This window comes from Corvus hawaiiensis, chromosome Z (assembly GCF_020740725.1).
Source record: "Corvus hawaiiensis isolate bCorHaw1 chromosome Z, bCorHaw1.pri.cur, whole genome shotgun sequence".
NCBI classification, from domain to species: Eukaryota; Metazoa; Chordata; class Aves; order Passeriformes; family Corvidae; genus Corvus; species Corvus hawaiiensis.
Genome location: NC_063255.1, coordinates 50,017,187 through 50,031,655, shown reverse-complemented (window position 1 = coordinate 50,031,655; position 14,469 = coordinate 50,017,187). Strand labels below are relative to the sequence as shown.

The 14,469-nt window shown below is 38.2% G+C and overlaps 1 protein-coding gene across 4 annotated transcripts in view; it reads left to right on the top strand.

Annotated features, from left to right (window-relative positions):
• Nucleotides 1–14,469, top strand: part of SNX24 (sorting nexin 24) — a 90,347-nt gene that overhangs the window by 41,644 nt on the left and 34,234 nt on the right. For all 4 annotated transcript variants that reach the window (XR_007200825.1, XM_048290913.1, XM_048290915.1 and 1 more), the window contains exons 2-3: nt 5,246–5,329; nt 12,140–12,244. Coding sequence is in view for 3 of the 4 variants with exons in the window: in XM_048290913.1 (XP_048146870.1) it covers nt 5,246–5,329; nt 12,140–12,244 (189 nt within the window). In the remaining variant the exon portion in view is untranslated. The remainder of the gene's footprint in view (nt 1–5,245; nt 5,330–12,139; nt 12,245–14,469) is intronic.

The window sequence follows — 14,469 nt, the reverse complement described above, 5'->3', positions numbered from 1 at the left end:
GCCTCTGTGACCCATGTCCGCCTTTATGCCCTTGAGCTGCTCTGTGCCCACTGCACAACTGAGTTTTGCTGCCCTGCTTTCCAAAAGATGAAGTCAGAATAAGTTAATGTGTTTTCATTTGAGGGATCATGAGATTCAGTTTTATCAAGGCTGCTCTGAAGTTTGAGTTGGCTCTGAATACTGTCCTCGTCTCCGCCTCTCCTGTGGAGGGCATTCAGAAGTATGGAGCATTGCCATGAGGCACTGACACTCCTAAGATGCTGAAGTGCTGTTGCAGCTATATGCAGCTCTGGTTACCACCACCACCCAGGTGCTCTTACTGATTGTGTAGAATACTGTTTTCCCCTGAAACAGTAGGATGGAAAGAGGCTTAAAGTTATCTTTTCATCTCTACTGTTTTCTGCGGTCTTCTTCTAGTTGTAGTTGTAGCACAACTGAGACAGAATATGTGCCTTTGTCTGAGCAATAATGAAACACTAAACACGTGGAAATCTTATTAGTGTTTCATGGACCGTAGCTGTCATTTCATTTGCTCTGGAATTCCTTCCATATGGCCATGGCAAAGGTTTAAGGTTGAGTTTTCCTGACACTTTGAATGCATTAGCTGTTCCTCAGACAAAAGTCTGTCAAGTATATTGAAGCATCTGAAGGGATGTATTTATTTCTGTAAGTAATATATTAAATAGTATTAGGGTCACTAGGCTTGGTCTTGAGAGATAAGAACATGACACTAGAATTTTGTGGGGTTTTCTTGCCTGGTGAATGTTAGACAAATGTATCTGGGTTTTGTAAATTTATCTTTTTCTGCTCCTGTTTTTTGTATCTCCGTATTCTAAATGAGGCTGCCCCAAATCTCTTTTTCCACTGTAATTTTTCAAAAGTCTTGCGATTCACTTTTCCGTGTATAAATATGCACAATATGATAGTATTAACTTACAGTAATTATAAACTGTGTAGCTAACATAATTTCCATGAGTGTTGTGACAGTCATCTACATATTTCTTATGCAATAGAAAAACAAGCTGAGATGTTACTATACTTCTTAGTTTTCATCCCTACTCAGGGTCATGTTTGTCATTCTTGTCTTCATTTTTTTGTTAAATTCATCACTGTATGAATTTTCAAGACTAAGTTACTGGAGCTGCATATTTTTGCATCAAATTATCAGATAAAAGATGTCTTTTTGTATCTGATGTACACATGTAACATAGGTAAGAACTGAAGGGGGGCAGTGTCAGTGGTACCCTCAATTCATGATATGCACTTGTGGGCACCATGGGCGATTCTTGTACATCTTATTAGTTCCTGTTTCTTTCCATTTGTGCTTTCTGTCCTCGAAATTTGTGGTGATACAGTGCCAATTTTTTGCCCATATGTAATCCAGTTTAATTGCTATGTGGTACTGTCCAGTTTCTGCAGCAAGAAGAGAAATGTGTTTTTCTTGAAAATATTTTAAAAGGACCATTCAGTTAGAGGTTTGGTAATGATCAGAAACAGATAAATTCAGAAAAATGGCAAAATTAGGCATAGTTGCTAACAATAAGAAAAGAAGAAAATGGCTTCCAGCATCTGAATATAATCCATATAGTTGGAACAAAGTGAAGAGGAAAAAAAATTATGCGTAAATCTGTTTTATACTTGGACCTGAAAGTTTTTACTACTTTATTAACGAAGACCTTAGGAATTCTTCTTCTGAAGTTTTCATCACAAGTTTGATGGTTATGAATTGCAGTGGCAGCTGTGCAATTCTGCTAGTTTAAAAGATCGGCATTATTCATACTGATATCCAATTCAGAGGTTTTTGCCCCATACATCATTTATGTGGGTTAAAGTCTGTTGGAAGAATGCTTTTAATGGGTAATGATCTTCTAGCTATGTGCAGACATCACTGGTAAGTATTGTGGCAGCAACCAAGAACGCTGAGATGTTTCTAGTTTCAAAGTACTCTTAGAGTTTTCTAATTGGTGTCTTCAAATCTATGGTCCCTTGTGTCCTAGTCAGGGTGAACTGCAAATGGTTCAGTGCAGTGTAATTTCTGGCATTTCAATGACTATGGGAAAAGTATTTTGTTTGTCTTATTCTTGCATTTTTCATTTAACTATCTGTCACTTATGAAAAGTTATATATCTTTTCAGAGTTATCTGTTCAAAAAACATTAACATTTTTACAAGAAAAGTAATTTCCTAGCACTGTTGCATTTTCCCCCCATAGTTCTTCCGTCTTTATTTTGGCACTTACATCTATGTTCACCAGTTTCCTTACATTGTTTTTCTGCCAGAGCCTGCAATTGCTCAGTTAAATTTGTACAAGATTTGCCTGTAGCTATTTTGTATCCATGAAGAGATCCTATCTCTCTCTCCCAACTTAATATATCTTTTTGTCTTTCACACATTGTTTTATTAAACAGTGGCACAAAAACTAACTTATATGCTTTTAATTTGCTCTTGTGAATTCTGATATGGTAAATAGTGAGGAGGCAAACCTGGAATTTATGCAGTCTAAATAAAGTCATTAAATAATACAAAGTCCATAAACACAATTGTTTTATTTCAGTTACTTGCATTTCTGCTTTACAAGTTACTTTGTAAATCAGTTTAGTATTTAGATTTAAATGAAGCAAAAACATTTCTGGGTTGTCCTCTTATTTACCACTTATTTACCTCTTATTTATAATTGCTTTATATGTCTGAAGTATAGGTGCCACAGATTAGAAACATCATTTGCACTGTTTTGTTTTCAAACAGTAATATTCGACTTCAAGCATAGCAGAGTTGTTCTTGGTTTTGTAAATTTTAGGTGTCTCATAAAGCTGGATCTGAGGCCTCTGGGTAGTGAGGGGCAAAGTTAAAGCCTCTATACTGGTGCAAGGAGTTGGGGGTGTAAGGGTGGCAGTATCTCTATCTTGAAATAACATTACTTTGCATGCAAAGCTGTGCTTCTTTCTTCTTGCATCTTCTGCGAAAGTAACTGTCAAATATATTGTTCAATGTCATGACGTTAGCAAAAATGATGAAACTGTAATTAAAACAGGAGGAAGAATAAATGCAGCATATTTTTGGTGTTCTGAAGCCATTTATGTGGTTCCTTAACAAGTGATGAAACACAGAACAAAATAGATACATGCTTTGAAAAGAAGGTCCACATAGGGATGTATATTTCCTTTCACATATTCCAACTATTCTCCTTTATGAGAAGATGGGTTTTTAGATTTCAGAGGGACAGTTATTTCTCTGAAGATGGACATATGAATAAAATCGAAATGGGACTGCAGGCGCCAACCTGTGATTTACAGGAAAGTTACCTCGCAAGGGAGTGCTTATAGCTGAGGCAGGAGCCTCTTAGACTTCTCCAAATTGCTTGGCAAACCCTGTAGCCAACAGAAGTGCTAACCTTAAAGTAGTGAGTGGCTCTTAGCAGACTGAGGTGTAGCAATAATATCAAGTAAATTCTAAACTGGTGCAACACCTTAGCTGGACACCCATGGTCACTTTTCACTTAGCTACTTTCATGGTTTTTTATACATTCTTTCTAACAAGTTATCCTTGAAACTCCTTTGTTCCTGTGCAATCCAAAACAAATTGTTCCTTGCAGAACTATTTCTTTCATATAGTGTGTAGAATATGAAATGTAAATAATATTTTCCTCTCAATTAATTAGTATGTTAAATTTTAACTAAAGAAAAATGTCTGCACTGATTCTCCTTTGCATGTGATTCTCTTTACAACTCTGAACTTATAAAATATTCCTCAGGGTGCCTTGGAGTTTTTTCATGTGTATGTAGCCACTTGCTGTTCTTCCAAAGTAGTCCAAATAGATAGGAGGGGGAAAAAAAATCAGTGCACCCAAATAAGGTTGTCTGCTCATACATTTAGGACACAGACATAGTCCTATTTGAAGACATAGAATGTAGCACAAGTTATTACAGCCATCCAAACGAATTTTGGTAATGTAAATATTGGTGTGAAATGACTATGGTCCTATCCATACTGCATTCAAACAAAGGTAAAAGCATTTCAGTCTGGGTTAAATAAAACGCTGTCTGTTTTTAATGTTGTTTGACTAGTCAGTGAAAACCGTAGCATTTTGACCTGTCTGAAAGGCAGGTTCTAGTGGACAATAGAAGTGTTTATCCAGTACAGTATCTCAGTGTTTGCTCTGATCAATGCTAGCTGGGCATGTTGTGACAGAAAAGCCTTTTTTCTGCATTCAGGCACAAACACTGTTTGCAAATTTATTTCAAAGAACATTTTATTTGGCTAAGTTTTGGGTCTTGATGTGATCATCTGTGCTGAACATTGTTTCTCATTGTCCTGAAGATAATTATTTCCAGCATTTTCTGAGCAAAACAGAAAACAAAGAACTCCTAGATAGAACAGGCACCTTTTCTGTATTACTTCTCTGCTGATTTTGTCTTCATTTAACAGACCATATTTTCTTGAGTACCTCAAAATATTTCTCATCACTTGCCCTCAAAACTGACCTGCTGACCTGAGAATCAAGAAAATGTCATGTCAGTGGCTACTAATTAGTGGATCCAGAGAGCTGCTTCTCCTGGCCTTTCAACCTTCCATAGGCAGCAACAAAAGCTGTCACATGTATCACACAAGGAAAACAAGCATTTGCCATGTTTGTGTTTTGTTCTGTTTTTTCCTAGAGTGTACGTAGCACAAGTTCCATTGAGACTAGAGATGAATTTGTAGGTTAGGAGGAAATTAACATACAATATGGTGCTTGCATTTATTTCTCCATTTCCATGCATACCATAATGCATATATTATCCAGCTCTTACTGAACATGTGTGAATGTATTAGTACACTATATTGTAAGAAGGGAAAAAGAATGAAACTCTATTTCTTTTCTCCCTGTTTTTTTTTTCTCTTCCCACCATTCTTTTTTATTTTTTTGATTACTTCAAAGTATGTTACATCTTTCTGATGTTTTAATATCAGAAAAAAATGTAAATATAGATATTTACTATAGGTATTTTAATGCTTAATTTTAATGTAAAGCATATAGCCCAGGCTTAAGCTGTCTTTTTATATGTTTGTTGAACAAACTTGTTAACAGAAGATTCAGCCATGTTTACCACTAACCACTGCTGTACTTCTGCAACTCATGAGGGACCTTGGGTTTTTTTGGCACTACTTACTAGAATGACTGTGGTAAAATGTGCAGTCACATCCATGTCACTGAACTGTTTGTGCAAGTAACATTACCTTTTTTTTTTATTATTTATAATTTTCAGGTCTTTAAAATAGAAGTCCTGATGAGTGGAAGGAAACATTTTGTGGAGAAGAGGTATAGTGAATTCCATGCACTTCATAAAAAGGTACTGATCTTTTTCTTTACAAGCTGTAGCTTTGTTTTCCCTCTGTGATGTTTTCCTCTCTCTTGTAATTGTTACTATACATGGTTTATCTTAAATACATCTTTTGATTCATACCTCTAGAAATTAATTCCTAACTCACTCAGTTTCTTCTCTGTTTTGTAGATTTGATTTCTCATGTGTTACTAAGTCTCTTTTTCTTTTGATTATTGTTTACATGCTGTATGGCTAAAATGCTGTCTGTTGTGACTTCTTGTAAAGTCACGAAATAAGTCACATTCCAACCGCAAATAAATACAGTGGGGTTTTTTATTCCAGTTGGGCAAATAATTTGTTAGTTCTATAGATTGTATTGCTAACCTGCCATGTAAAGCTGAAGAAACAACTTTTGTACCTGAGGAAACCAGATACGAAAATGACTGAGTAAACCATCTCAATTAATGTAATATAAAATATCTGCTAAGTTTCTCTACCGAATCATCTTAGTAACATATAGAAGGGAACTCAGTACTTTCAAGGCTGGTTATCCACTAATACTTCTTTAAATTGGTCTGACCAATGTTAAGGAAAAAGCGTGGTTTCTTCTCTCCAAGCTGAAGTGGATGCTGCTATGCAGTTGTGCAGCTGAAAGGCAAGCTTTACATTTTTTTCTTCTTTATGGAGGCCAAGTATTGTGAAGGAGAATTCTGGAGGAACATTGCAGCCCATTACCAGCAGTGGGGCTGTAATGAAGAGCTTGAGTCTTAGGATCTGGGTCAACTAAACTTCTTTTGGTTTGTAGGTCTGAGTGGCAGTGGAGTATGGGCACAATCAACTATTTTGACTGATGCTGCTTGCTTTCATTATGGAAAAGCTTGCTCTGCAAACAACAGAGATCAACATGGGTATTTACAGCTCTTGCCAGTGCCATATCAGAGGAGTTTATTCCCACCAGTGTGTTTGCTGGGGGTCCTGAATTAGCTCAGGAAAGAAGCATTTACCTGGTGCTACAGAGGGTGATTTTGCCAGGCTTCTCAGGTGTACAGGTTTAAGCAAACTTGTCTGAGCAAAAGGCAGCTATTGATCCATCTGTGTTGTTGGCCATCAAAAGTCCGAATACAAGAGCATTTTGCTTTACTGCACCATAATTAAGATGTGCTAGTGCTTCTTGCCTATTTGCTTCTTACCTCAGTAGTGATATCATCTACCACTTATTAATACTCATTTCCTTGTTTATTGTTTTAATACGGATATGTCTGAGATATTGTCACATTGAATATGAAATTAAATAAGCAACAGTGTCAGAAACAGTAAAATAACTCACTCACCTACCACTAAGCCTTGTGATATATGAGTGCTTTATTTTACAGATGAGAATAATTTTGTAATTGAAAGTAAAGCAGATGAATAGAGTTTATACAATGAAATAGGCTAGGAAACATTAAGAGGGAAAAATCAGGATTTATATCTTTAAAATGCACCCTATCCAAGTAGGCAGTCTGCTATTGTTAGACTAGTATAGTATTGTATAATGCAGTGTAGTATAGAATTAGAATTAGAAATATTTAGAGCATTTTCAGTTGGAAAAGACATAAAACAATTATACCATCCAACTGCCTACGCAATGCAGGGATGATGAGAAGTTACAGCATTATATTAAGGGCATTGTTCAAATGTCCCCAACAGGTTTGGGACATCAACCATCTCTTACGGAAGCTTGTTTTAGTGTTTGATCACCCTCTTGGTAAAGAAATGTTTCCTGATATTTACTCTGAACCTCGCCTGGCGCAGCTTTGAGCCATTCCCACATGTCCTGTCAGTGGATCCCAGAGAGAAATGCTCAGCATGTCCTGCTCCACTTCCGCTCCTCCAGGAGCACTGAGGTCACCCCTCATCATCCTGTTCTCCAAACTAAGCAAACTCAGTTTCCTCAGCCACTTGGCATCTATCTGCTGAGCACCTGCAGATGGGTCCTTTGCAAGCAGAGAAGAAATGCCAACACCAAGGCTGGATCTGGAAGAGGGAAAAGAAAGTCTGTGGTTGTGGGCAGAAGCCTTTCCCAGGCTGCTCATCATCTGGGCAGCTGCCTCATCTGTGGCTGTCCCTTCACAGTGCCAGGACTTTGTACTTCCCCTCCTTGGGGCTCCTGCTGTGGCAGGGTGTGACTCCGGGGTGATGTAGAGAGAAGCACCAAATTGTTACTCAAGGCAAGAGGAGAGATCTGGACGCTACCGTAGCAAGGCTGCACCAGGCAGTGCAGGCTAGTAGGAGAGCAGAGCCCAGGGATATGGGGCGGAAGGTACAGAGAAGCGGAGGCCAGGTGATGAGCCGCGGGTCAGGGGCTGGCTTTGGAGACTGCCGCTTGGAAACACCTGTCCCAGAACCAGCTGCAGAGATGCAGGTGTGGAGCTGGGCAGTGCTTGCCTTTAGGGAAACAATGGAACACTACCTGGCACAAGCAGAAGGACCCATCAGCATTAACGTTCCATCTTACCCAGCAAAAAAGGGTGAGGATAGAATCTTCACTGTTAGTAACACTGAGACTTTTCCTGTAATTTTTGTGCATTTATTTTATTTGGATAGTTGGGGCTGGGATCTTTTGAGGGCTGGCACATGCCATAGCTGATGGCCCAGTCCTCCCTTAGCCGTGTTCCAAGGCACCTTCCAAACATCACTGACGTGGTGCTGGGCTCTTGTTTGCTGGAGGAGCCTTGGGGGTCTCTTTCCCTTCTCTTCAGGAGTTGCTGTGACCCTTCAGAGGAGCATTTACTGTGCCATCTGGAAGTGGCAGCCCTGTGCAGAGCCTTTCCTGATTCAACCTGGGGCCCTTCTTGCTCTGTAGGAATAGCAACGGGAGCAGAGGGGTGGCTGCCAGGATCCCCAGCAGCAGCAGTGGAAGGTGGCATTTCTGCTGCTGTGTTGCACAGCGACACGTGCATGCTGCTGCATGAATGTCACTGTGCAGTTTTGGAGGGACACCCCCAGCATCCAGCCCAGCAGCTCTGCATCCATCCTGTGTTTGATTGGAACAGTTGTGATAGTGTCTTCCACCATGACTCTTCCAACACTATTGCCAAACATCTCCATCTCCTGATGGATCCAGGATTGCAGGGTCTGGAGGAGAATTGCATGGTTCTCGAAGTGGTTCAATGAGCTTGGAGGCTGGATGCCACCCACAGGACACCTGAGCACTCCTTCTTGAAGCCCACCTTTGCAGTGCTCCAGCATGATGGAGCTCATGGGCAGCTGGATGTCCCAGAGCCACTCCTACCTGGTAGATGACTCATGTCGTGGAGGTGTGGTGACATGCTCCACACGGTCGTCATCCAGCTGCAACGATTGCAGGACTGACACGATCCCCCAAGCAGAGGGGTTACTCAGGCTTGTTCTCAGCCCATCACAGGATGGACAGGTAGCAGAACTGGTGGAGGCTCTGCATCACATAACTGGCCTTCTGTCCAGACAGATGGGACAGCAGGTCTAACTTCACTGTAATTTCTGGAGTTGCACAATTACTCCGCAAAAAAGCCACAAATGATTGCAATTTCATTCTCAGATTTATCTTCTTGTACACCACTTTCACTGCAATAACTCCTTTTGCAGAGATTTCTTCTTAGAACACCAGAAAAATCATAAATGATGCCCCCTTTCTCTCTCTACAGAAATAGCAGCAAAATAAACAAACTTGAAAAACAGATATTCTAACCTTTGCACCACATTTCAATTTGTTTCATTTTCTCATTCACTTGCTGTCTGTTTTTATTACTCTGAAAATGGATAGAGACTTTTCCTTGCTTGTCCCCTGCAGAGATGCAAAACATAGAGCATATTTTGTCAGCAATATACCTTTTTATTAAGTCTTACTTTCTGAAGTTGTAAAATTTTCGTTAGAATTGTTGAACAACTTGTGCTCTGAACCTGTCTTAGTGCTTTCAGTGTTATAGAAGTCCTAGAGAAAGCATTTGCATCAGTTTGCTATCAGCATGCCAATGCGGTATTTATCTTTAGTTCCTTTCTTCCCCTGTAATTTAAAATGTACATTTAATTCTAAATTGCTGTGAGTACATGGCAGTTGGAAAGGTCTCTTTAGACTTGCTGCATATTCAAGGTGCCCTTAATGTTGGAGATGTCTGTAGTGAGTAGGAGAAACAAAGCTTCTGTAGAGAACAGCTGTGGTAGAAAATGGATGTAGAGACTGATGAGGAGATCATGCCTTGTGCTGGAGAAGAGCATGCCTCACTGGCATTGTGTGGAGGAAGGAAGACTGTTGCTCACAGAAGACATCATTCATAAGAATGCCAATCAATGTTTTGATTAATTACATATTTTAAACAAAGCCGTTTCCAAGAACATGTCTGGATTTCCCGCCTTCTTGGGTTCAATCTTTCATAGATTCCAGTTGTGTGAAAGAGTAAAGCCCCACTTCATGTGCAATCTGACTGTAGTGGCAAAGGTTTAAAATATTTTCGAGACTGCCATGTTACACCAGTAGTACAAATTATTCTTTTGACAGAAACCACCCACAGCTGTTGGCTTCTATGAAATAGTTTGCATAGGCCATTATGCTTTGCCCTGATTATGAACAACAAACCTTGCCTGTCAGGCTATGCACCATTCACATTACAGTATTATATGTAAATCTGAACAAAAGTGCTATTATACTCATGTGGAAAGGTATTTTAGCAAGAATTAAATTATTTCAAGGTGTATAACATAGTTAAAAATACAACAATTTGTTTATATTTATTCACAAATATCTTTTTATACTTATTTTCTTATCCATTATTAAATATCGGTAGTCCTTTTAAGTACAATAATGCTAGAAGGTGACAGTGTTGAAACTACTGCAGTGAAATTTGCAAAAATCTGAAGTTTGACATATCTTGTTTTGCAAGTTGTCTATAATTTTAGAATAACTAGTGTATAGTCTAGATCATATTGTCTTTTCACAATTGGACAAATAACTCTTTACTGGATAATGTGAGCCATCTTCAAGTCTTTGAGGAAATAGAGGTCACAGTGTGTCAACAGGCATTAGGTCAGTGTTACAGACAGGAAAGTATTATAGGCAATAATAGTCCTCAGATAACTGTGTTTGTGTCGGGACAAGTCTGAAGCAATACAGCTAATGCATATGTGGCTTTGCTTAGTATTCTTTGACATTGTTATAATTATTTATAGCAATATGTATGACTGGACTACTGTAAGCACAAGAAAGTGGCCTTCGTACAAAGGTATCTATACAAAGATATTCTTTGTATATCTGTGTAATATTGGCTTTATACTTAAAACCAGTATCTATGCCTGCACATTATGTAATTGTGTTTTGGATGTTTTATATGTAACAGGGTCACAGAGCACAAAAGGATTGTTAATCATCAGCTGAGTTACCAGCCAGAGAGTAATCATCTTGTAAGCAGTAGGTCTTGGTGGATGCTTTTATAGTTTCAGATTTGTCTGCACTCATCTGGAGCATTCTCCTCATTTGTTGCTCACCTGCAGGTGCTGTCATAGTTCACAACAGTGGTGACCGTAGTTTCTGCAACATCCCCAATCAATTTAGAGGGAAAAACGGAGGGTTGTATTCTCTCTTTAAGATCAGCCAGTAAACGTACGTAGGTTTGGAGTTTTATTTTGGAGTGTTGTTTTTCTCACTTCACGTTTAATTGTAATTTAGCACTGTTAAGATATAAGGAAGTTGCAAAATATTTCCAGAGCAATTGAGGTTTCCCGGCTGCTGCTTCAATACTTGTGATTGCAGAGACGTTGATATGTTGCCACTGCTTTTTCCTATAGTGACATCTCAGCAAGCTCAAAGATGAAATGTAAATTCTTAGTCTCCCATGGGTATGCATGTCAAAGTCAATTTTGAGTTTCTTTCCTTGCATTCTTTGCCTCAGATTTACTCAGAGGCAATATCCAACAGAAAGAATGCCACCTTCTATTAAAACGCAATGGAGTCTATTTCAGTTATTATTTTTGCTCTGTAGTTTTGAGGAAAACATTCATGGTTTTTGGTTTTGAAAAAAATGTTTCTCTAGGAAGAGGATTTTTAGTGTTGTCAGGTTGTATGTTTGTGTCTATCTATATACAGTCAAAACTGCATATATATAAAATATATATGCATGTGTGTGTGTGTATATATATACATATAGATCTATATAGATACATGTTATATATAGATCTCTATAGATACATGTATAAGCTTTCCTGTGGGAATCTTTAGAGGAATAGTTACGGAGCTCTCTTCAAAATATATTCAGTGACAATCTTGCTATTTCTCTGTGTAAGGTATTAAACACAGATTGTCAATCTGCTGGTACAATTTGAGAGCATGGATTGCCAACTCTCCAGAGAGATGGTTAGCACTCTTCCCTGTACTTCTCACACCTGTTCATAGTTGCCTAAATCTGGAGTTAGAAGCCGTCATGGTGTGTTCACTGCACTTAGCAAGGTAATTTCTGGTTACGTCATGGTGATCTTGTGAGGTATCGTCCCAAGTAGACTATTGGGAAACTCCAATTTCAAGTATTCTTATGTAGTGGTTGCCATTTTATTTTCAGGCTGTTAGCGACAAAAAATTTTAGTAGGGTTCGTCTTTACTGTCCAGGGCAACTGGATGGGAAGATTTTTAACTGCACCCTGTGGGTATGACATCTGCTGTTATTTCAGGGAGATGATTGTAAGTAACTTCATTTCTGTGCTGTTGTCCTTAATGCATAGGTTTTTGTATATCTCTAACAGAAACTTGTTTATTTTAAAGAGACATTATTATACTTTGTTTCAATCTATGTTGTTTCCTTTTTATTTATTGGTTTGGGTTTTTTTTTGCAGCTCAAGAAGTTCATAAGAACTCCAGAGATCCCTTCAAAGCACGTGAGAAACTGGGTCCCCAAGGTCCTGGAGCAGCGACGACAAGGGTTGGAGTTGTACTTGCAGGTGGGTCTCCTTGCAGCCTGCTGAAAGTAAAAGCAGCATCTCTTTTCAGAGCATTAGAAAATATGAAGTGTGACGTTTTACTGATAGGTAATTTTAGAGGTGGAAAATGATCTGGACACTTACCAGCAGTGGTGATTTCTGTTCACTTAGCAGGACTAGCAGCTAGAAAACTAGACTGTTTTGCATTTTTTTTCCCGATTTTTCCAAAGGCTGCTGATTGACTTTAGTGAGCCTTTGTTTTCCTCTGCCTAAAATGGGGAAAATAATGTTGTTCTTTCCAAAGTTGTTCTGACTGTACCAATCAAAAGTGTTGCAGGAAAAATATAAGGAGTCTTTCTTTAGCTCACCTCTATTTAGACAGACTTGAGAAGCATCAGCTCATAAAATTCATATCCCTCTGCTGTACATGAATTGTTCCTCTAGCTGAAATAGGCACCTGTCATCTCATACTAATCTCAGTTGATTTGGACATTTGCATTTTAAGTCTTAGATTCTACCTAGATGGGTCATGATTTTGATATAGACAATAACAAGAGTCTTCAGGAATGATGCAGTTGTATAGACATCTAAATATATCAGGAATAAATCCCATTCATTTTTAATAAATGGAATTTGTATTGTCACAGGGCTTTAGAAAATGCCCTGTGGTATCGGTTCACAGCTGTTTCTCTGGTGGCAAAGCCAGATGAAGGTGTTACTGTAAACATGTTCCCAGTGCACTGCACTTTTAGCTGCACTAATGCAAATGCTGTTTTACTGAAAGGGATCATAGAAATAATGTGTCAAAACATAATTGTTTTGGGAGGAAGGCAAGAATAACAGTCTTCTATTTTTACTCATATCAGCCACTTGCAGTGAATTTTTTTTTTCTGATTTCCATACAACTTTCTTTTGGACATAATTACTACCAATTGGTACTACATGTACCAATTTGTTTTAAGCAGCTGATTTCGTTAAAAAGATACAGAGGTAATTTGGTTATCACTTTTTAATTGCTGATAAACTGTAAAAGAACATCTCCCCCTACTGGAAGAGTTAGTCAACTCTTGTTCTTTTGCAGTCTTGCACATTTAATTAACTGTTCCTCTCTTCAGTTGCTGTTGGCTGTCATAGGAATATGCAATGGTTTAGGTTGGAAGGGACTGCTGGGCATCATCTATTTAAAACATGACAAGCCTCTAAGTTATATCCATACTAATGTGCATACTAATTTAAACAAGAAGAAAATCATTAATACTTTTGTCAAAGTAATTAATTTCTGTTTCTGCTAATAGAAAGCAGAATTAATCAACAGTGAAATTTTAACTTTTAAGATAATTAGGGCCTGATTCTAGACAATGAAAAGTTCATATAAAGGCACTTTGGTTATCAGATGTTTTTCAATAGTGCCAAGCATTTACCAAAACACAGTGTAAGAATGTACTACAATTTCATGAGACATGATCAGTTTTTTATTTAACACCATGTATGTAAAACATTGCAAACATATTTTCAGGTGATACTACTGACAGTTAATCTGCAGGAGCTGTTTGGCTGCTACTGTCACTGGTCAGTGGTGGTGCTTGTAGCCAACCATTTGTGCAGCAGATAAAGTTTTATGAAGTCATGCCAGTCGTTATTTGTTTTGTATAAAACCAGCTAGAACATTATGCCAAGACTGAGCAATTACGTAGATGTTAGGTTCAATTAATTTGTTTTAGCATGCCATGCAGATGGCTGTCAAATACAGACCTGTACCTGACATGGTCTAGTCATGTTGGGTTCTTAATATATTTTAACTAAGTAGTCTTCTATAATTAAATGCAGATAAAAATATTGACATGAAATGAGAGTAGTAGATAGTCAGTCTCTATTAAGTAGTAAAGAAAGCAAGACATTTCCCTGTCTAAGACAGAAAGTGCCCGCACCTTGTTACTTCTTTGTGACCTTTTCATGATGAAACCGCCCTTTTAAATCCTTTCAGCACAGGTTGTTTGTTTCTTGGAGTGGATGGACAGGAGCTCAGAAACATTTCATTATATCTTTTTGAAGAGTAGCAAAAATTATGAATAAATGAAGTATTATTAAATTGTGAGCTACAAGGAGTAATTTTTTTTAATGTATCAGTAGCCACTGCCAGCTAATAGTCATCAGATTGCTTATTTTACTTCTGTTTTTGAAAGGTTGGGTCAGGACTTTTTCTTGTTATAATAGAACAATTTTCATGGAATTTTGAAATAATGATT